Consider the following 21,900-nt stretch of genomic DNA (forward strand, 5'->3'; position numbering starts at 1 on the left):
GGGCTGGTCTCTTCATCCTAGGGGAGATTTAATACTTTGCACCCCCTTTCCCCCCCCCCCTTTCTGACCTCAACTCTCCATCTTGGTCTGCAGAAGGGTTTACAGGTGATGCTCCTACCTCAAAGAAACTTTTAATTTCTCCCAGGTGGGGTATAAAAACTCAATGGCCTACACCACTAAATTCATCTCCTGGGGGCTCTTTGGCCACCACAAAAAAAAGCAAGACAAAGAGTTCACAATGAGTTGACTTGGTTGCAAGTGGAGCCACGGCCAGGCCAGAAGGCCATGTGGGTCAAGAGTTAAGGGCGGGTGGGGAGGGAAGTTTCAACCAGCCCAGCCTCACTTGCAAGCGCCGTTCTTCTCCAGAGCGGAGAACATGTTCTCTTTTCGTGCCTCTTGGAATTTCTTGCTCTTTTCCAGATCAGTCTGCATTTGGGGGGTCTTTCCTCATTTCTCCTCTCTCTCTCTCCCCCGCCTACATTTTAAAATTTATTACTGCAGATGTTTGCTCAAAACCAAGATCTTTTGTTGGCTGTGCGGTATTCCCTTCTCTGACTGTCTCCAAAAGAGAAAGGACCGGGAACTCCCAAGCCCTTCAAAACGGGTGCGGTTGTGATGGGAGATGCACAAGGAGCTTGGAATGGACTGAGTGAGATGGAGGCGTTCATGAGTCCTGGGGAAGGTCCTGAGATGCTTTCTCACGGAAGGAAGCTCGTTCTCCGAGCTTATGGGTTGGTTTCCAAACATTTCATTACCAGTCTAGGTAACATCTCCAGTGGAATTTAGGGGATGTCAGTGTTGGTATTCTTCTGCTTCTAAGGGTTTTGTGTGGTTAGTAAGTCTTGTGATGGGTGAGGGTCTAGTGATGGGTCAGGTGTGGGTCACATCAGGTAAGGGTTTTGTGATGGATCCAAAATTCCAACATTCAGAAACCAAACCACAAGCTCGGAGAACGAACCGGTACCTTCATCCTACGCCTGAGCTACAGATATTCGCCATTATTGCATGCTTTCTTGCATTACGTTTCTGCCCTGGACTCAGATTCCTTTTATCAGACCAACGTCTTGGTTGTATCTTTTCCTTCTGTTCCTCAAGGTTATTCCTTCTTCCCATTGCAGCCAGGCAAATAGGCGCGGTCTAAATAGGAATGAAGTGGCCCCACCTGCCTCCCTTTTAAACGCACGAGCACCTTGGTCCTTAACAATACAGTGATGAATAATTGAAATGATGAGATGAAATCTTCAAGGAGGAAAGAGGTGAAGTCCGCATCTCTGGCTCGGTGCAGGAAGCTGAACTAAAGCATCTCCGAAAAGCCATCGGGGTAGTAATTCTCCCCAAATGTGCTACTTGCCCGCTGCTCCTTAATGCATGCAGAGGGCACAGAGCAGGGAGCGGTGGAGACGTTGCCCTTGGTGCCCTCGTGCCCTTTGCAAATTGCTTGCCAAACACGGGCATTCTGCCTGATGCTCGTTTTTCCGATTGCCCTCAAAACAAACCCTTATTAAACCAGCTTGTTGCCATTTAGCAGATCAGTGATCCACAGCCGGGTGATCAGTGACAGGGCCTGCAAAAACTGAGTGGGGCTAATCGAGTGGCACCATAAAGGCAGGAGACTCCAGCTTGTGCCGGGGAGGGTGGAAAAATCTCAATGCGGCTTCTTCAAACTGGCCGGAAGCCTGTTAAGAAGTATCTTTAGATCGGCCTGGGGGTGGCCGGAAGAAACTTCTCCCCACCCAGCTCTCCCATAAGGAGCACCAGAGCCGGGAAGGCCGTGATCTCAAGTGACTTAGGCCAGGGGCTGCAAACTCTCCTTGGCTGCTTAGGAAGTCCTCAGCGGTTCTTCCTGCAAAAGTCGGCTTGGGAGAAGTAGACTTAAAAATCTGGAGAGGGTTTCTCCCCTCCGTAGAACTATGGAAATTCCATGGTGCATCCTCCATACCAGTTGGTGGGATTCAAATTTTTTTACTACTGGTTCTGTGGGCGTGGCTTGGTGGGCGTGGCGTGTTTTGGTGGGCGTGGCTTGGTGGGCATGGCAGGGGAAGGTCACTGCAAAATCCCCCCCCTTCCCTCCCCACCCCACTAACCTGCTTTCCAGCTCCGTTCTCCTATGCAGGGCAACAAAGAAGTCCCAGCCAATCAGCTGGGACTCAATGGGAGGCGGAGAAGAGATGGGGTTGGCGGGGCCAGTCAGAGGTGGGATTGGCCGGTTCTCTGAACTACTCAAAATGTCCGCTACCGGTTCTCCAGAACCGGTCAGAACCTACTGAAGACCCGCCTGCTCCATACACAATACCCTGTTTTATTAGTCTAGCATGCTCTGGGTCTCCCAGTCAGATGTTTTGGCAGGAGGAAACTAGAGCCGTAGAAGAGCTGTCCTCTTAGATAAAAACAGCAGAGCAGCAGATGCTACGTTCAAGACCATCCTAGGTGTTTCCCACCCAGAACCGGTTTGACAATTCTGTTTCTTCCACCAGCTCATGTTTGCCCAAGACAAGTTTGTTTATTGTGGGCACTTCAGTCGGGTAATCCTTTCTTCCTGGAGCCTTAGCAGGACAACAGCTGTTGTTTTCCTCGGAGGAATCCTGGCCAGGCCAGTGATTTGCATGAACCCAACTTCGATGGTGAGGTTCTGGGTGATTCTGCAGACGTTCATTAAACCTGGACACTTAGAGCTCCTTCTTTGCATGAGAGGACGGGTGCCTAAGATGACAGCACAACCACTTGTCTCAGGAGCTTGGGAGTGTGAAGTAGCCAGGATTGTTGAGGGAGAGGGTTGGCTTCCTTTAAGCAGACCGCGCTGGCTGCACGGGGGGGCCTTCCTGTTTTCATTTCATAGTTATCAATTGCAAAGGCCAAATCAGCCTTACCTGGGACCCCAAGCAAGTCAGGGGAACCTCAGAATAACTCGTCCTTGGCTACATCCAGGCCAGAGGACTCTTGGGAGACCTTGTGGCATGGTGAGAAAGGCCGTTGGCTGCATCTTAACTCTCCTTCAGCTGAAATCTTGGCTTAATCTCTGATGAAGAGGCTTCTTAAGGGCGGTCAATTAAAGCTGCTCCCATAGTTTGTCTAATTGAAAGGCTGCCTAAAGAGGGAGTTGATTGCAGGAATGTTTCCTTTTCTCCCTGCCCTTGTACGGTTGCTGGGCTCCAAAGAGGAGAAAACGACTATTTTGTTGGGAATCACTCTGCTCCTTGCCTCTAGCCCAGGATCTGGGGAACGGTTGCATTCTTGCAAGCCAGCAAGGCCAGAAATCCTGAATAAAAAACCCTCTTTAAAATCTCGTTTCTCTTGAGTAGACTCAAAGCTAGGAGGCAGATAAGTTGATCTCTTGGGAAGGGGCTGCATCTCGTGGGGGTGCTTGGTGCTCTCTGAGCTCGGTTGCTTTCTTGCAGACCTCTCATGACCCAACTAGGGAACACCATCCCTGCTGTGTTTTGCCTGTTAGCTCTGAACTACGAGGGGGGCTGAAACGGGAGACATTTTGCAGTGGGGATTTCCAAGCAAGCTCCCAGCTATCTCCGTTTGAAAAGGAGGGGAGTTACCTTGCTGGAGAGTTGGAGGGAGGGAGGCTGTATCCTCCAAGCTTTTCTTTATAGCTTGAAAATCTGCTCTGGTTGCCAGGACAAACTTTCCGTGGCTCCCAGGTTCATGGGCTTGTAGCTGTGACAGGTGTGGGTGTGACTTGCAGAGCATATGGAGTTTAGAAGGGGAGGTCTGGAAGGGGTAACGATTTGCTAACCTGTCCTTCCTAGCAGCACTCAGGTCTTCTGCCAGAACCTGATCAGGGGCGATGAGAGATCTGGGCTCCAGGCAGTCGCCTAATTAATTTGCTAATGAACCATGCTCTTGATATCCTTTGGATCTTTGAAGCAAGAATCTGAAAATGATGCAATCCACTTGGCGAGAGACACCTTCTTTCCGTCATCATCGCCATCCCGGTCATAATAAATATCAGTGTTGTTGCAACTAGGTGGTATTCCTGCCTGATTTCACCCACGCAAGCCCAGTTCAAACTCATCCGCTTGATTGGTGTAACCCTCCTTCCTGCTTTGATAGGCAGAGTTGGGAGAGAGAGAGAGAGAGAAGCCAGGAGGTGGTTCAAAATGTTTGGATGTCCAGGTGTTGATGCTTTGGAGCAGGTCAACCAACTTAGGGAGATCTGGAACTCGTTATGCTTCTTCTTGGCTTAGTCTTCCGAGCTTCTGTTGGATGACGATTCCTCCCCAGGAGAAGCCTTTGAGCAGAATGGCAGGCCAAAGGCAGATCTTTGAGAACAAACTGGTGAGAGGCAGAAGACAGTCCTTTCCTACTCCCAGTAGGTTCCATATTTCACAATCACCCCTAAGGACAGACAGAGTTGTGGGCCACAAATGGCTTTGCGACAGCTTCCCTAGGAACACAGAAGTCCGCAGAGAAGCCAACGGCAAAACGGGTAGGTGTGCAATCTCTCCATCTTAATTTTATTGTGTTGTGCTTAGGACAGCTCAAGTGTAGGTGGTTACCCAGTTTCATAAGACCTCATGGCACACATCTTCCCTGGTGTTGCATCACCGGGTTGCCTCTCGTAATCCATCACGATCTATCTAAAAGGATCCGTCACCTCTGGCTAACATGTTTTCGAGAGAATCATAGATCCTCAGTGCTGCTCATGTTCAAACCTGCATGCCTTAACTGTCATATTCTGGAGGCCTTCAGATCTTGGCTGTGAATTAAACTCCGGTTTAAGGTGTGGGACAGAAGCAATTGGGAGAATCTGTTATATCTGTGCTTCTAAGGGTTATGGCTGTGTTCGGCTAGTGATAAACTCTGTTAAGGTGGCTTGCCATTTTTGTTCAGAGGTGAGGAGTGTTCACAAGGCCTCGCAAACATACACCAAATGGGTGTTGACTTTGGCATCAGCGACTCCTGAGGTGGATCATAGTTAATGTAAAAAGAGATGTTGAGACTCTGGAAAGAGTGCAGAGAAGAGCAACGGAGATGATTAGAGGACTGGAGGCTCAAACATGTGAAGGTTGCAGGAACTGGGTTTGTCTAGTTTAATGAAAAGAAGGACTAGGGGTGACATGATGGCACTCTTCCAATATTTGAGGGGTTGCCACAAAGAAAAAGGGGGTCAAGCTTTTCTCCAAAGCCCCTGAAGGCAGGACAAGAAGCCATGGGTGGGAACGCATCAAGGGGAGGAGCAACCTGGAATTAAGGAGGAACTTCCTAACAGTGGAACAGCTTCCCTTCAGAGGTTGTGGGCGCTCCATCACTGGAGGATTTTCAGAAGAGACTGGACAGCCACTTGTCTGAAATGCTCTAGGCCTAGGGTCTCCTGCTCAAGCAGGGGGCTGGACTAGAAGGCCTCCAAGACCCCTTCCAAGACGGTTATTCTATTAATGTACATAGATTGTCTTGTTACAGGTAGGGTTGCTGTGCTAATACACGTCTCAGATTTGGGGATTATTTTGCTTTTGGGGAGTTCTCAGCCCCACCATCTCTTGTTCCAAAAACAATCGATTTTCCTTGAAATGTATCCTCCCTTATGGCAGATTGAAAGGTCTTTGACCATTGACAGATTATTATCTTCCTCTTTCTTTCTTTCTTTCTTTCTTTCTTTCTTTCTTTCTTTCTTTCTTTCTTTCTTTCTTTCTTTCTTTCTCTCTTTCTCTCTCTCTCTCTTTCTCTCTTTCTCTCTTTCTTTCTTTCTTTCTCTCTCTGTTTCTCTCTCTGTCTCTTTCTCTCTCTGCCTCTCTTTCTCTGTCTTTCTTTTTCTCCCTATCTCTCTCTCTGTCTTTCTCTCTCTCTGTCTTTCTCTCTCTGTTTCTTTCTTTCTTTCTTTCTTTCATTCTTTCTTTCTTTCTTTCTTTCTTTCTTTCTTTCTTTCTTTCTTTCTTTCTTTCTTTCTTTCTTTCTCTCTCTCTTTTTTCTCTCTCTCTCTTTCTCTGTCTCTTTCTCTCTCTGTCTCTTTCTCTCTTTCTCTCTCTCTCTCTCTCTCTCTCTCTCTCTCTCTCTCTTTCTCTGTCTCTTTCTCTCTGTCTCTCTTTCTCTCCCTCTCTCTCTCCCTCTCTCTCTCTCTCTCTCTTTCTCTCTCTGTCTCTCTTTCTCTCTTTCTCTCCCTCTCTCTCTCTCCCTCTCTCTCTCTCTCTCTCTCTCTCTCTCTCTCTCTCTCTCTCTCTCTCTTTCTCTTTCTCTCTCTCTCTCTGTCTCTCTCTCTGTGTCTCTTCCTTCCTTCCTTCCTTCCTTCCTTCCTTCCTTCCTTCCTTCCTTCCTTCCTTCCTTCCTTCCTTCCTTCCTTCCTTCCTTCCTTCCTTCCTTCCTATCTTCCTTTCTTCCTTTCTTTCTTTCTCCCCATGCCAGCCCTTTCCCGTAGCCCAGTCTCAAGCTCCCTTTCTCCCTGAGGGTCCCTGGCTTCTCCCCCCACCCCTTCCTTCCGACCCTGGCCCCGAGAAGCGTGGCAGGCAAAATCCATGCTCTGCGTTTTGCTTTCCATTTTTTTTTCTGCTCCATTTGCTGGCAGCCAGAAAGAGAGAACCTCTCCCCGTTGCATTTGGTAATATATTATTAGTTCCGCTGCTTTCGCTTCTGTGAGCTCAAAATAGCTGCGTTCGGCGCAGGCGGTGGGTGGCACGGGTTGAGTTCAATGGCGGCCGATTCCTGAAGGATGCTTGTCTATTATTCACGGCTTTTAGAGGGGCCTCCGTGCTGCCAGCCCGGGGTTTAAACGGCGGTGCTGAACTCAGTTGTGTTCGGGGTCTCTTGGCAACCTTTCTAGGGGAGCCAGGTGTGAAATCCTGGAGGAGGCTGGGGCGCCGCCAGCTGCACCAGCCCACCTCGCTGGTAAAGGGCAATGCAAGCGCCGGAGTCCTCCTGATTTATGGCCTCTGCCCCCCTTCCTCCTCCACTCCAAGCACATTTACCTTGCCTGCCGCTTCTTGCGAGCGCCTATAAATCTCTCCTTGCACCTGTCTCCGCAGCCTGGTAATTGCTGCATCCTTCAGATGCCAGGCTGTTCAGAGAGTTTGACCTCCATCTTTTATGAGCCTGGGAGAGAGAGGCTGGGGAGGGCCTGTCAGGACACCCGGAGGCCAGGTGGCGTGGACCCTTTCTCCCCTCCCTCCCCAAGAAATCAGCCCAGAAAAAAAAACAAAACAGAAGACAGCTGGAGCACCTGGGGAAAGGGGGCAGCGTTCCGTCCCTTTGGGAAGATGGCTTGGTTGGGTTTTTGGAAGGTGGGCCGTTGTGGGTCAGGAATTAACAGTGGGGCGCACATGCGCCATGCATACTTAGGAATATTCTTCTCAGTCAGGGGTGATTCTTGGCGAGGGGAATTAGATTCACACGGATCAGATTCCTCTTGCAAACCTGCCTTTGTTTGAACGCCTTAATCCTTAGAAGCGAAATGGGAGCATCCTAAATTCAGACCAGCTGGTGATAGGATCTCGGGGGTGGGGGGGGAGAGGTGGGCAATTGGCAGGTGGGGGAGGACCTGCCTTTACAGCCCCTGACTCAGTGTCCCTTTTGGATCAGGCCGAGTGCAGGTAACTGTCGGTCCTTTGGTAGATGTGTATTGTGGCTCTCTTTCCACCACGGCGGAAATTCTGTGGCTTTCTTTGGGGTTGACTTGCCACGTGGGACGAATGCAGGCAGTCCTTGCTCCACGACCACCAGTTGGAACCCACCACTCATTGCAAAATGAGGCGGTCACTAAACAAAGATGCAATCGCGGCCTGCTGTTTTACTGCAGAAGTTCTCCGTCGATTCCAGTTGTCGGATGCTGTCGCGGGATGGAGATTTTGGAGGTTTTGCAATGGTTCTAAGTGGGAGGACTGGTTGTAAATCTGCTTTCCCGCACCGTTGTTGCTTTGAGCTGTTGCTAAACAGGACAGTTGTCCAACGAGGACTATTCTTAGTGCTTTGGAAATCACGGTTTGTGGCTTAGCTTATCAGAAGAAGTCAGCCCTCAAACTGGGGTGGGTGGGGGGTTTGCAGCCAGTGCGCCCCCCCAAAGAAGCCCAGTGTTACCTGGCTATCCAAGACTCTTCCCCACCCCCTCCGAATCAACAAACTCGGTCCTCCGCCTTTTCCATTTCCATTTTTAAACGCCACTCGATACCTTCCAAGGCTTTCTCTGCGGTTGTGAGGATGCTTTCCCACTTACCTGGAGGCGCTGATGACCTCTCACTGTGCGAGGCAGGGAGCTGCTTCCTTCTCGTGCTTTGGGAGGGGCGAGCCAAAGGGGTACCTTGAGCGCCAGTGGGGTATTAACCATCAAGGAGACTAAGCACCTGCTGAGGGCACCAGGCCCAAAGGGGGGGGCCACGAAAACCTTTATGGAGCCTATGTCTTTGTTTGTACAGTAGGTACAAAATGGGGGGGGCACCAAGGTTTGTGGGTGCTTAGGGCACCAGTGAGCCTTAATGTTGCGTGGCCCCAACTGTGCCACCCCAAAGAGCAGCTGGGGGCAGGGGGCTGCAGGGCTCCCTCCTGTGAGGGCAGAGAACATCTGTCGACCAGATTTGCACCAAATGCTCTCAGACGAGTCTGGAAGCGTCCACAGGCTCAGGCCCTCCAGGGGATCTGGGTCCCCTATTTGGAGTTAGGGGGCCAGAAGGAAAACACTGCCTAGCCCGCCAGAAGAGGTGCTTCCTTCTGTACGAGAAGGAACATTTCCTGGAATGGGGAACCGGTAGCCGTCCAGGGATGACTGCACAAGGCCTACCAAAATTCTTCTTCACTGGGCCAGCTCTGTGGGGCTCCTGGGAGATGTAGTTCAGTTATCTTTGGAAGCCCACCCCCCGCCCCCCCGCTTCACCTCTGCTGGGCTGAGCAGATCAACAGCTGGCCAGCTGCCTCCTCCTAGTGGCAGCTAGAAGTAATGCTGCTTCTCTATTCCATCCACTAATTTTTGAGATGATGTGGTGGTCCCTTCTCCATTTTAAGAACATCAAAATGGTTTGGACTAAAGAATTAAATCCTGCAGAAAGAACTCCTAAGCTTGAAGGACTTGTGGGTCCAGAGGCTTTGGGCATAGCAACCACACTGTGGCCTTCAGACAGTGTTACGGTGTTCTGTTTTCCAGATCCAGATGTTAGGTTGCAATGTAGGGCTGTGAAAGTTGGACCCTAAGGAAGGCTGAGCGCCAAAGAATGGAGGCCTTTGAACTCTGGTGCTGGAGAAGAGCACTCCCTTGGACTGTCAAGGTGATCCAACCAGTCAGTCCTGCAGGAGATCAGCCCTGACTGCTCTTGAGAAGGCCAGATCCTGAAGGTGAAACTCAAAGACTTTGGCCACCTAATGAGAAGGAAGGACTCGCTGGAGAAGCGCCTGATGCTGGGAATGATGGAGGGCAAAAGAAGAAGAAGGGGACGGCAGAGAAGGAGGTGGCTGGATGGAGTCACTGAAGCAGTCGGCGTGAGCTTCAATGGACTCCGGAGAATGGTAGAAGACAGGAAGACCTGGACCAAGGGCCTTCAAACTTGGCAAGTTTAAGACTTGTGGACTTCAACTCCCAGAATTCCTGAGCTAACATGACTGGAGGAGGAATTCTGGAAGTTGAAGTCTTAAAGCTGTCAAGTTTGAAGACCCCTGGCCTGGAGAAACGTTGTCCATGGGGGTCATGATGGGTCGACACTACTTCACAACAACAAATATCCTCCACAGAAGACCTTCTAGGCCAGATAGTCAAGCTAGATGATGGCTTCCCAAACAGAAATACAGACACAAGCATTGCAAAGTTTGCAGTTGTGGGGGTTGCTGATGACCGCAAAGACAGTTCCAAGTTGGAAGAAGCTTTATTGAGGGTTGTGAGCAAAAACCCCATCGCCTACAATGAACAAGCCAGTTGTGAAAGCAAAGGTGTAGGAAAACACCCTTGGAAAGCAGGAATCCGAGATCTGAGAGGCTGGGAGAGGAGCATAGACACACAAACCATTGAGACCACAGGCAAATGAACCGATAGCTTATCTCATAAATAGCAATTTAGCCCAGCTGGAAAGAGAACGAGCAGCCTTTCAAACCACACAGAGACCCCACCTTGGCGAATTCACTCTGAATGAGGGACAAGTTCCTCTTACCATTTCCAAGACTTTGCATTTCATGCTAAAGATCTATGATCAAGATCTGTGCAATTCTAGTTCCTTGGCTGTGCCCAGTTCTGGACAGCTGGACAGGAAGACGGAGACAAGTTCTCCTCCCAGTGAGGGATCTTTGCAGCGTATTCTGGGCTAAGCAAAACAACCTTCAATCAGAGCCACAAGGGTGTTTTTTTCCAGCAACTGTGGAAAGAGCCCTTGCAGCTTTTTTGTTGGGCTTCCACCGGAGGAGCCAAAGCTGGGCAGGTGTCTTCAGAAAAGTTTGCATCTTGAGATGAACGTTGTGTCCTCACACCTTGGTGCCATTTTGAGGTGGTGGCGATTGAGAGGCATCGCTCTTGAATCTGGAGAACGGCGTTTCCCAAACTTGGCAACATTAAGATGGGTGGACTTCAACTCCCAGAATTCCCCTGACCTGAAGATGTGGGGAGTTGAAATCTACACACCTGAGAGCTGCTAAGGTTGAGAAATGCTGCTCTAGAATATAAAAATGGCTTCCTCCTTCTCCTCTTTTTCCTTTTTTCTACCCACCCACCCACCCTCCCTTTCCTTTCTTCCCCTCTTCCTCCCTCTTCTCTCCCTCCCTCCTCTTCTCCCTCCCTCCCTCTTCTTCTCTTCCTTCTCTCCTCCCTCCCTCTTCTCCTCTCTCCCTTTCTCCCTCTTCTTCTCTGTCTTCCTCCCTCCCTCCCTCTTCTTCTCTTCCTTCTCTCCTCCGTCCCTCTTCTCCTCTCTCCCTTCCTCCCTTCCTCCCTCTTCTTCTCTGTCTTCCTCCCTCCCTCTTCCCTCTCCCTTCCTTCCTCCCTCTTCTTCTCTGTCTTCCTCCCTCCCTCCCTCCCTCTTCTCTTCCTTCTCTCCTCCCTCCCTCTCCTCCCCTCCCTTCCTCCATCCCTCCCTCTTCTTCTTCTCTGTCTTCCTCCCTCCCTCCCTCTTCTCTCTCCCTTCCTTCCTCTTCTTCTCTTCCTTCTCTCCTCCGTCCCTCTTCTCTTCTCCTCTCCCTTCCTCCCTCCCTCCCTCTTCTCTTCCTTCCTTCTTTCCTCCCTCCCTCTTCTCCCCTCCCTTCCTCCGTTCCTCCATCCCTCCCTCTTCTTCTTCTCTGTCTTCCTCCCTCCCTCTTCTTCTCTGACTTCCTTCCTTCCTTCCCTCCCTCCCTCTTTCCTGCCCTTTCCCTCCCCTTCTTAAAGGACCTTTAAGTCCCCACCGCCACATCCCCTGAAGAAATCAAAGTCTCTCTCTTGGAATCGCACCCTTCCTGGGGGAGGGATGATGCTGAACGTCAAAAGCCTCGTTGTCTCCTAACCCGAGCGAGAGGGGCTGAGCGAGAAGGCCCACCGAGAGGAACTCTCGCTTCCACCCACTCTCTTCTCCCTCGACAGCCTGCAAGCGTGTCATTCCCACTCTCCCCCCTCCTTCCTCCAACCGACAAGGGCCCTCCCCTGTCACCAAGGCAGGCAGACAGGTTTCACTTCTTGGCCCGGGGCGTCTCCTCTTGCCATAAAGCCACGGAGGAGAAGATGGCAGCTTCCCAGCGCCTGGTTCCCTGCCAGCAGAGAAGTCGGAGGCGTGTGCAGCGCCTGCCGGAGCGGTGAAGCCTGCAAGTGCTGACAAACGCACTCGCTCGGGGGTTCTCAGAGGCAGTTGGAGAGAGAGAGAGAGACACACACACACCTGCATCTCGGGCAAAGCGATACCCAGGTGCTAATTGGGTACAGGACAAAGCTCTGGACTGAAGCTTTCCCCGCCTTTATTGTGTCCTCCCACAGCCCAGCCACAATCCTCGTCTTGCACATTGCAAGACCCAGGAAACCATTGACTCTGAAGCAGGGTGAGGATGACACCTTGACGCCAAATCCCAGCGTTCCTGAGCCAGGTGGGCCAGCCCAGGTAGCCCAGCTAGGTGCTCCCCTTTCTCCCTCCACCCCTGGCAGACTTGGTGGAAAGCCGCCTTCCCCGCGCGTCGCTTTGCTGCAGAGCCAAAACTGCAGCGTTGCATCCGAGGAGACAGGCAGTCTGTCTCCAGTGGGTCATCCCAGGCACTCTGTAACTTCAGCACAATTGCAAGGTGCTGACGGCAATTCCCCAGGTTCCCGTTGGGCTGCGGCAGGTGGAGTCCTTCCTCCCTACTTAGCACCTCCGTGCGGTGCAGGTTTCATCTGTTGGATGGCTGCCTGTGGGGCAGCTGTTTGATAGAGGGCAGCTGGCTAGAAAGAAGGCAGGCTTTAAAAAAACAAAAAACAAAAAAAACAAAGCAGAAAGACAGCCAGCTGGTTTGTTTGCTGAAAAGCGGCACCCGACTCTGGTTTGGCATGGTAGGTTTTTTTTCTTCCCCCAGCCCTGTCGATGCAGGAAAGAACAGAACTGGGAGGGGGAGAAGGGGATAGAAGAACTGAACTGACCCTGAGGGTGGGGGGTTTTCAGCTCCGGCAGGTGGTTTGAGGGCAGGGGACACAAACGGGGAGTCCCTCCCCATCTCTCTGTTGGCTGGTTTGCTCCTGGCACAAGAAATGGAGGCAAACACGGGAGTAAGGCAAGGAACGTTCGACATTCGGGGTGCTTTCCTTTGCAAAGGTGAGTTTCAGAATGATTTTACACACACACACACACACACACACACACACACACACGCTGTTCCAGTTTTTCGGGGTGTCAACTTCTTACGCTGCCCTCCTCATTTCGGGGGGAAGGCTGACCCCTAAATTTTACAAAGGGGTCTCCAGATGTCCACTGGACAAGCATTGTATGATGCTGTCAGTGTTTTTCGAACCTGGCCCCTTTAAGATGGGTGGACTCCAACTCCCAGAATCCCCCAGCCAGCTAGGCTGACTGCAGCATTCTGGAAATTGAAGTTCATTCATCTTGAAGCTTCCTGGATGAGGGATTCTGGGATTTGAAGGCCTCCCATATCTCAAAGGGGCAAAAGGTTGAAAAACACTGCTGTCAATCAAGGAAGCTGCTTAGTTCCTTCTCGAAGTCAAGGAAAAAAAGCACTCTGTGTATGGGCAGAAAATCGTTTTCACCAGTGATGTCAGCGTGGCTCTGGCAACGGATGCAAGGAGGGTTTGGCTGGGCTCCAGGGGGAGGGGAGGGCAAAGCAGGGCAGGGCAAACAGACTGGGCTGGGAGTGAAATCTATGCCACTCAACTGGATGGCTGGAGTTGGTTAGAAAGGTGAGCTGGTTTTGACATTTATGTTTTACACAGCTACCCGGTTCTTTAACTGTGTTTCATCGAGAAAGATGCACCCAGTGGTATCTTGGGTTGTGTCCAGGGGGAGTGGTGAGGATTGTGTGCCACACAAGGATGTTGACAGAGGGAAGGAGAGAGGGAAGGTCAGATCTGGAAACTCTGCAAATGTCCCTCAAGTAATCAGCAAAATGTTTCATGCTGTAGACGAGTTGAAAAGATGTTCCAAAACAGAAGCTTGTTTTGTATGGAAAGGCACCTTGTATGCACCTGCGCGTCGGGGGTGGGCGAGTGTGAGGGGCTCCGCATGTCACAGTCAAAAGATGATGGGCGGGTTGTGGTTTTCCTGGAAATGCATCTGCTTGCAAATCACTTGTGGGCAGTTTAATGAAGCAGCTGCATCAGTTGAAGAGAAGAGCATTTGCCACGAATAAGCGCTTCGGAGAAGGCTGTGGAGTATGGTTTCTCAAACCTGGCAACTTTTAAGACCGGTGGACTTCAACTCCCAGAGTTTCCCAGCCAGCAATCTGGGAGTTAAAGTCTACATATCTTCAAGTTGCTAAGGTTGAGGAACCCTGGTCTCTGTAGGATCTGCTCCAGTGGTGGGATTCAAATTGTTTTATCACCGGTTTGGTGGGCGTACTTTGCCTAACACCGACAGGCAGCTTTCCCCAAACCAGCTGAGGCCTGCAGCGCCAATCAGGTGATTGTCAGAGGATTTTCTCCCCCTCCTCTCAGCTGATCGTGGGCTTTTTTTTACTACCAGTTCGTCCGAACCGGTCCGAACCGGTAGTATACCACCACTGATCTGCTCAGGCTGACAAACACCGGTTTGAAGGATCTGCTGAGGCTGAGGAACCCTGGTCTGAAGGATCTGCTCAGGTGCTGTGCAGAAGCTTCAGTGGCCAACTGATCTGGCTGGTTTTAAGGCCTCCTTACATAGAGGAGGAAGGTAGGACTGGCATTGCTAGCTCCATAAATTGTGGCTTGATTGTTCTGTTTCATAGCTGTCCGCTTTGATGGTTGCATATGATAAACTCAAGTTCACCGGAGGAGACCAAACTCACAGAGCTGAATCCTTCAGCTCCAGGGATTGTGGAGCCAGCTCGGCTTGTTCTGCAGGTCCATTGACATGCGACACAAATAGCTCCACTGGTTTTGCAAGCAGTACAAAACAATTAAGGCTGGGTTGTAGGGAGCTCATTTGCTAAGGTCCCCCAGCAAGCATCACTGGCAAGACTTCAGAAGGGAGCAGTCAGCTGGACTGACCCTCGTTGAGATTCGCCAGGTGGTTGGCATCGTATTGCCTGACCAGAAGGTGGTCAATGTTGTCAGAGCAGCAGGACGCAAACGGAATATTTCCTTGGCCACTGGACCTTGGAATAAGTGTGTTGTAGTAGCCCTAGCACAACCCTACTGATGCTTGGTGTCAGGAATGTACAACAAGTCCTTGAAGGTCTCCAGAGGTTCTTCATAGCAAAACCACCCAGTGATGAAGGAGCTGAAGATGGATTTGCCTGAAGTTCCTCTGATTATTTTGGACATCAGGCAACTGCTGAGGAACTTGTGGTTTTTTTTTTTTATCCCAAGCAACACCTTCCAGGTTTATGGGAAAGCTTGCTACTTGTGGATAACTCCTGCATCTTTAGATATTGCAGGCAGGGAACGGAGGGAGGAGACCATCCATGGCTTGCTGTAACTCCGTCCCTGCTGGTAGAAGGCTCCATGCAGTGAGTAGGAACTCTTGCAGATGGCAAACAACGCAGGCAGAGATGATGGTGGAATTCCCCATGAGAAAAGAATCAACACGGGTGCGAGGGCAGGAGAAACTTTTCTTGGCGTACCCATCCAAACCTGGAAAAAATTCAGACCCACCTGTTCAATGATTAAAATGGACTTAGATGGGCAGTGTCTTTTCTTGGGACTCCTCGATTGAGGAGAAGAGACCTCAGAAGAATTAGCTCTCCACTGGAGCCGTCACATGGGGTTTTAGCTATGTAAGATCTGAACCGTTCCCATTTGTTCATGGACTGAGGGCTAAGTCCGTGTGCCGCTGGCTGGCCTTTTCACATTCCGCAGGCTGCTGATCACGGTTGCTTGTGAGAAGTTTTCACATTCTCTGGCTTTGGGTGATGGTCTGTTTGCACAAGAGGTTGAACGACATGGAACACAAGAAGCAATGTAACATTGGTCGAAGAACCTATTAGTGTCGGGGATTATCGGAGCCTTATCCCCCTTGCCTCCGAGCAAAGCTGCTTTCTATCAAAGCAGTTTTTGGACAGCTGTCAATTATGAGAACATCTCGAACTCTGCTGAGGCTCTTGCAGATGGCATGGTGGAAAACACAGGCGCGAGCATATTTACCTACTTGACATTCTTCATTTTGTACACAAGACATGCTACTCACCTGGAATTATGAGGTGGCTGGCTGGGTGGACCTTTTAAGGGTTTTGCACAGACTTACACAACTTGACTTTAGAAACTGTATCCTGGAAATAGATGGGGGTTCGGAGTTTCTGGCAATATATATGGTAATATATATGGGGCTGGCAATATAGGGTAATATATATGGGGCTGATTCACTTCTGTGGGTCTTATTCATGGGTCTCCCATCCACCCAACTCCATAGTTGGTGAAATACTCTGTCAAGCTCTGAAGTTTTTTTTTTCTTTAACTGGAAGAATATATGCTGTTGTGGATTTCCAGAATTAAGTCATGTCATGTTGTGAGAATTTAGGTGGTCTTTTCACTCATGTTTTGATGAGGAGCTGAGGGAGAAAAAAAATCTAACCTCCCCTTGGATGATACAAGGAATAATAGAAATAGGATGTCAGATGTTTTGCCCAACCCAGATTTAATTCCTAATTAGGCTCCAAAGAGAAGGGTGTGTGTGTGAGAGAGAGTTTCCCACTATGCACCACTGATCTAACCCCAAATTGATAGAAAGACTTCTAGCGGTCATCTTGTGGTCAATCAATGCTTGAGGTCCACGCAACTTATAATAAACCTGGACAACTCTGCAGTGAAGGAATGTGCTTTCTCGGTTTGTCTGGTTGGAAAAGCTTCATATACATTGTTCTGTACCACAGTAGCAGTACAGCAGCCTGTGGCGCAAGAAAAGCCAGAAATTTCAACCAGCAGATAATGAAACCCTGTCAGCTAGAAGCAGATTTAGAAGCTCCTGTCCTTAGGACAAACTCTGAATGAGTAGGAAGGAAAGCCACCAAACTGGTTTGGTAGGCCTTGGAGGGAGATAGCAAAATAGGCCTAGATTCTATTCAAGGGTGGAGAAAGCCAGCCTCCTTCAGTTGAGGTTCCTCACCCAAAGCATGGAACTCTGTTTTTTCTAGAAAACTTCTATTGCTCAAGATGGAGAGCAGAGATTGCATAAGGTATTCCTAGGCTGAACCTATGAAGAAACAGGCATTACCTAGAGAAGAAAAGGATTAACTTTTGAAGATCCCCTCCGGCCAATCAAATGTGGTACGAAGAAAGTAGGTTTTCTCCCTCTGTCAAAACCCAAGGGACGGGGGTTGTTCAGTGAAGCTGATTAGAATGAGAGATGAAAGTACACCTTTCCACAGCACATAATTAACCTGTAGAGCTCATTATTGTAGTTTGTGTGAAAGTTAACTTGGATGGGTTTAATGGCGATTGAATTAAGTGTTATGGAGAATAGGAATATCTAAGTCTACCTTGAACCCTCTGTGTTATCTCTGGGACTGGACATATGATCCAGGCATCAGCGGAAGATGAACAGTGATGAGAAAGGACTACATTTCCCATCTCCTTCTGACAATTGGCCTATGTGAGAAATTAAATGTAGGAATAAGATGGGCACAACCCAACAAGGCTCTTCTTATGAATATCTACACTTTGGCCAACAGGTCAACCATAAAGATGGTTTCTTTGGTATTGAGAAGGTGAATAAGAAGGGAATAAGAAGGTTTTGTTGTTGGGGGCTGTTGTTTCATGATCATCCTTCATGTTGTGCAGTGATGTGTCTACTCATTCCAGCTTGTGTACAGGCTGAAGCATCTTATAAAGTTGCTTCATTGTCATGAAACTATCTGGGAAAAGGAAAGGGGCTATCCCAAATTTCTTCCACTCTTAAATTAGCTATTGCTAAATAAATCCCCACACGTGCTTTTAGTTTTGTACATCTTCTATCTCCACCCTTCTTTCTGTCCTGTTATCTTGAAGATGGCTCTCTTTGAGTTGAACACTTGGGCAATAATGGAGATTTAGCATCCAGAATTGGAAAAACCTTGGAGAGTAATTTATTTATTACTCATCTATACTGTCACTAGTCATGAGGCTCTTGGCAATGCACAAAATTAGAGCATAAGCAATAACGTATCGCGTAACAATAAAACCTCCACAGTACCATAAACAAATAATCGAAACAATCAATATTCAGCGTAAAATGGAAGCAGTCTACAAAAACCTAATATGATCGGGTCATTTCCTAATTAAATTTCAAAAGCTCTCTGGACAGCAGTTGTCTTGACCTGCTTCTAAAGGCCATCACTGTTGAGGCGGAGAATGTTCTTCCGTAGCCCGTGGATCATGATGGAGAAGTATCTTCTCCTTATCTCAGTCCTGCTAAGGTGACAGAAGTGAGCGGCCATGAACCATCTTTTCCAGGCTGTTCATCTTGGAAGGATCCATTCTGGCTGGATGTATCATAATACCAAGTTTTAGAGATCAACGCTTTCAACCAACCCTTTCAATTTCACCCGAAAACCTCTTGGGACAGGTGTAGTGTCTTTGTGTTGTGCGTAGTGCTTGTGAACATACAGGCCACTGCACTTTTTTTAAATCCCCCACATGCTTTGAGTGGGATAGGCAGTCCTTACGGCCACAATTGTGACTAGAACTTCCATGGCTAAACAAGGTGATGTGAGTCACACTGAATTTTAAGGCCCGTTGTGCCACGGTGGTTAAGCAACTCTGTCATTATGTGAACCATGCGATCCTTAAGTGAACCCGGCTTCCCCCATTGAGTAGGCCTGTCAGAAGTTGGCAGGGAAGACCGCAAACAGCAGTGACATAACTGTCGCAAATACAGGCCAGTTTCCAAGGGGCCAAATTTTCATCATGTGACCATGGAGATGTCGGAACAGTCATAAATGCCAAGGACCGGTTCCGAGTCACTTTCTTCAGTGCCGTAACTTCAAACAGCCGCCAAACGATTGGTTGTGAGTGGAAGAGCAGCTGCATTTAGAGGCAGCCCCATTCAGAGGGATTGCAGTAGTCCAGCTGAGCCGTGATTGCAACCTTGAGCCACCTTGCAAGCTGCTCTTGCTACAGGGAAGAGTGGGGCCATCTTGTGGGGCTAAACAACGCAAAGGAACATCATGTGCTGTTCTCCATGGCTCTGGGAACATCGTAGGCAGACAAACAGGGTGGGAACTAACACTTCCCATGTCATCCCCCCCCGCTCCAGGCTAGGCTTGTTCCCAAGGAATGATAAAGATGCTCCTTTGTGGGCACCAGGATTCCTGGGCTGTCCTCGTTCACAAACATTTTCCCCCCCAGTAATAAAAAATTACCCAGAAGGGGTGATTACTCGATTTGGACCTGCAGCTGAATTGGAGGAAGGGGGTGGGGGCTTGAATCCTGCTGAGCTCTGCTTCCCGTGGTATAATTATCCCAAAGGGGGCTGTCAGGGGGGAAAAGAGGGGGCAGGATTTGGCACTTGAAGAGGGGGAATGGGGTTGGCAGCCGAGAATTCATCGGAGCTATTAACTGGTAATTACAAAGCACCAAAGTCACAAACCCGGGAGCTGGGTGCCTGTGAAGAGCTGGAGATGAAAGCAGAGGTAATTATGGAAGCCACAGGCGGCCGGCTGAGCACTGATAAGTAATGCTTCTTGAGCCATTTATGGGTTGTTGGGAGCTTGCGAGGGGGAAGAACATGGGGACGGGAAGGTAAGGGAGTAGGAGCCGCTGGCTTTCCAGACAGCCTGGTCGATTTATGCTCAGTGGGGAGAGTCAGAACCTTGGAGTAACAAGATAAGTTCCAGCAAGATTACATTGTTAGAAACATGTTTCTCAGCCTTGGCAGCTTGAAGCCATGCGGACTTCAGCTCCCAGAATCCTTCAGCTGGCAGAGCTTTCTTTTGGTCCTCTTTGTGTTTGTTTTCTTGCAGGCATTTCATTGGGAGCATCCTCAGGGCTAGAAGGGCGTGGGGTTTGTGGGGAGGGGAGGAGGAAGAGGAGGAGGAGGAGGAGGACTGTGGGGTCCTTGCAGCTCTCTGAGCTTGGTTGTTTCCTTGCAGACCTTTCAGGACCCAACTGGGTAACCTCATCAGTGTTAGAAACAAGGAGTGTTGTAGCCACCAGCGTGGAGAAGACATTCTAGACCAGAACTGTACACAACACAAAAGGGGAAAGAGGAAAAAGAGATTTGGCCATTCTGAACGTCGGCACATCCAACCTTTTCATGCCTGCGTAGAGTCGCAGTTGACTCAACATTGACTAGGTGGCATCCAAAAGAGGGAACTGTTTAGGTGAGATGGTTGGGTAGAAGAGACACCATGGCTCCCAACATAACCGACTCTATTCTCTTCCTCCTTATCCTCCAGCAGCTGGAAGAGGACAGCTGCCTCTCCTCTGCCCAGTCCTCCACCTTCCTGCTGATGCAGCTTTCATGCCCAGCTGCGGTAGGAATAAATTGACCTGAGCAGAACTGGGAAGAGGGCCTTGTTTAGTGGCCATGAGTGTAATGAGGGCAGAGAGGCAGAGGCCGAGTCCCAGCGGGCAAGGGGAAGCGGTAGAGTTCAACCCACCCCTTTCCTAACAAGCCCACTTGGAAGGTTGCCTGTCTGAAGGTTTTTTCCAGAGTCACGGCATATGTTTCTGCACAAAGAAGGCTCTCAGCCAGCCAGCTTCCTTTCACCTCTGCCTAAACCAGGGATCCCCAAACTTGGCAACTTTAAGACTGGTGGACTTCAACTCCCGAATCCTCCAGCCAACATAGCTGGAAGTTGAAGTCCACCAGTCTTAAAGTTGCCAAGTTTGGAGACCTCTGACCTGGTCAGGGGTTCGTGCTAAGCAGTAACCCCACTTAGATAGTGGATGGATGGGGTTTTTGTGCTTTGTTTTCTGACGGGTCTCTGCGTTGAAGCTCCAAGGATTTTCTCCTGTTTTTCTTGTATATCACCCTGTGCAGCACGCTGGTGCCCCTTCATGCAAATTTCGGATGAAGGAATCTCTCCGTTTTTATCCCAAAGTGACCTTCTTTGTTAATGACAAGCGAAGCCTTTAGTGCACAGAATTGGCAAGGATCCTGCTCCTGAGCGTTTATTATTCATTTATTGGCCAAAAAAGTGAGTCTGGGTGGGTGTATGATGAAGCCAAAGAATGAGAATATTTTGCAAACCCGTTTAAAACACCGTGCAAAAAGCATTCTTCAGAACTGCTCCAATCTCTTCTGACCAAGGCTTCCGAGACCATAAGTACACACACACTTATTTTAAAAACAAGTCTTGTTTTATGGCAATGCTGGGAATTGTTTTCATTCCCAGCTGGTAATGAATCTCAAACAGTCCCTCGAGATAAGCACCCATCTTTCTCTCCTGTGAAGTGCTGCCGATAACAAGTGTCCAATAAACTAGAACAAAAACCAACCGAGCTTCAAGAATGAGTCTGAACAGAATGAACGACTTTGCTTCCTGCAAAGGTTTCGTCATCTTGGCCTGTCCTTTATCCCTTATGGGAAGGGCAATCACCTCCCAGCCTTACTCCCGAGTTGCCCCTTTTGTTTCAGCTGTTCTTGCCATCTAGCAGCTCTGCGCACACGCACACTGGGAACAGGCTCCCCTTGTTCTTCTGCCTTGCTGCTGCCAGGCTCCAAAAGCAGCACCCCACTCCCAGATGGTGCTGGCCCCATCTCTGCATCGGACGCAGGATCCTTGTCCGAGTCCTCTCCAGACTCCCCGATTGGTCCCCGTTCTTCCCTACTGTCCGATTCTGCTGCCGTCTACACCAGCTGCTGGTGAACCACAACACAACCCACGGCTCTGCGCCTGTTTCCTTCCCCCAAGCTCAGCAACCTGAGGATGTGTGGGACTTCCACTCCCAGAACTCCTCAGCCCCCAAGGATCCTGGGAATTGAAGCCCAAGTTGCTGAGGCTGAGAAACCCTGCTTTAGGGGATATTGAGTTTCCAGTGTCTAGGGCGGGGAGAGGGCAAAGGAAGAGCATCTTCTCGCTGTACTTGCTTTGTCCCTGGTTGGGGGTAGGGGAGTTCCCCCACCCCTCATCCTGCAACACAAGCTGAAGAAGGATGCTAATTTTAGCTTTGCTAATCAAGCCGTTAGCTGGCAATTCTATTTTAAGGAACCCAGCATCAGCAGTTCCCCTCTCAAAGACAGGAGACTCTGACATTCCAGAATAGAAGGCATCTCCAAGAGGCTGGAGGTTGGGGAAAGGGGGTCAGGGACGATCGAATGGTGCACCCCTCCAAGGAGTTTCCAATGTCCTCTTCTTGGGATCCCGAGTCCAGAGGAACTTCTGGTCCTCCGAAGGTCTAAAGGGTGGGACGTGGCCTTGAAATCCTAGGAAAGGACAGTGGAAAGTGTGGAGATAAGAAGGGACTACTTGACGGAGCATCAATCAGAATAGAGCCGAAAAGGG

At 49.6% G+C, this 21,900-nt stretch overlaps 1 protein-coding gene across 10 annotated transcripts in view; it reads left to right on the forward strand.

Annotated features, from left to right (window-relative positions):
- The window catches only part of GSE1 (Gse1 coiled-coil protein), a 258,953-nt gene that overhangs the window by 185,282 nt on the left and 51,771 nt on the right, over nucleotides 1-21,900 (forward strand). For 2 of the 10 annotated variants that reach the window (XM_087971401.1, XM_026684034.2), the window contains exon 1: nucleotides 13,219-13,243. The exons of 6 other annotated variants lie outside the window; for them this stretch is intronic. Coding sequence is in view for 1 of the 4 variants with exons in the window: in XM_087971397.1 (XP_087827523.1) it covers nucleotides 12,581-12,644 (64 nt within the window). In the remaining 3 variants the exon portion in view is untranslated. Of the gene's footprint in view, nucleotides 1-11,086; nucleotides 12,645-13,218; nucleotides 13,244-21,900 lie in introns of those variants that run through there. 2 more of the 10 variants (XM_087971397.1, XM_087971402.1) reach the window with 2 other exon arrangements.

This window comes from Notechis scutatus, chromosome 9 (assembly GCF_049901735.1).
Source record: "Notechis scutatus isolate UNSWTSFEM ecotype Mainland chromosome 9, rNotScu1.2, whole genome shotgun sequence".
Classification (NCBI taxonomy): domain Eukaryota; kingdom Metazoa; phylum Chordata; class Lepidosauria; order Squamata; family Elapidae; genus Notechis; species Notechis scutatus.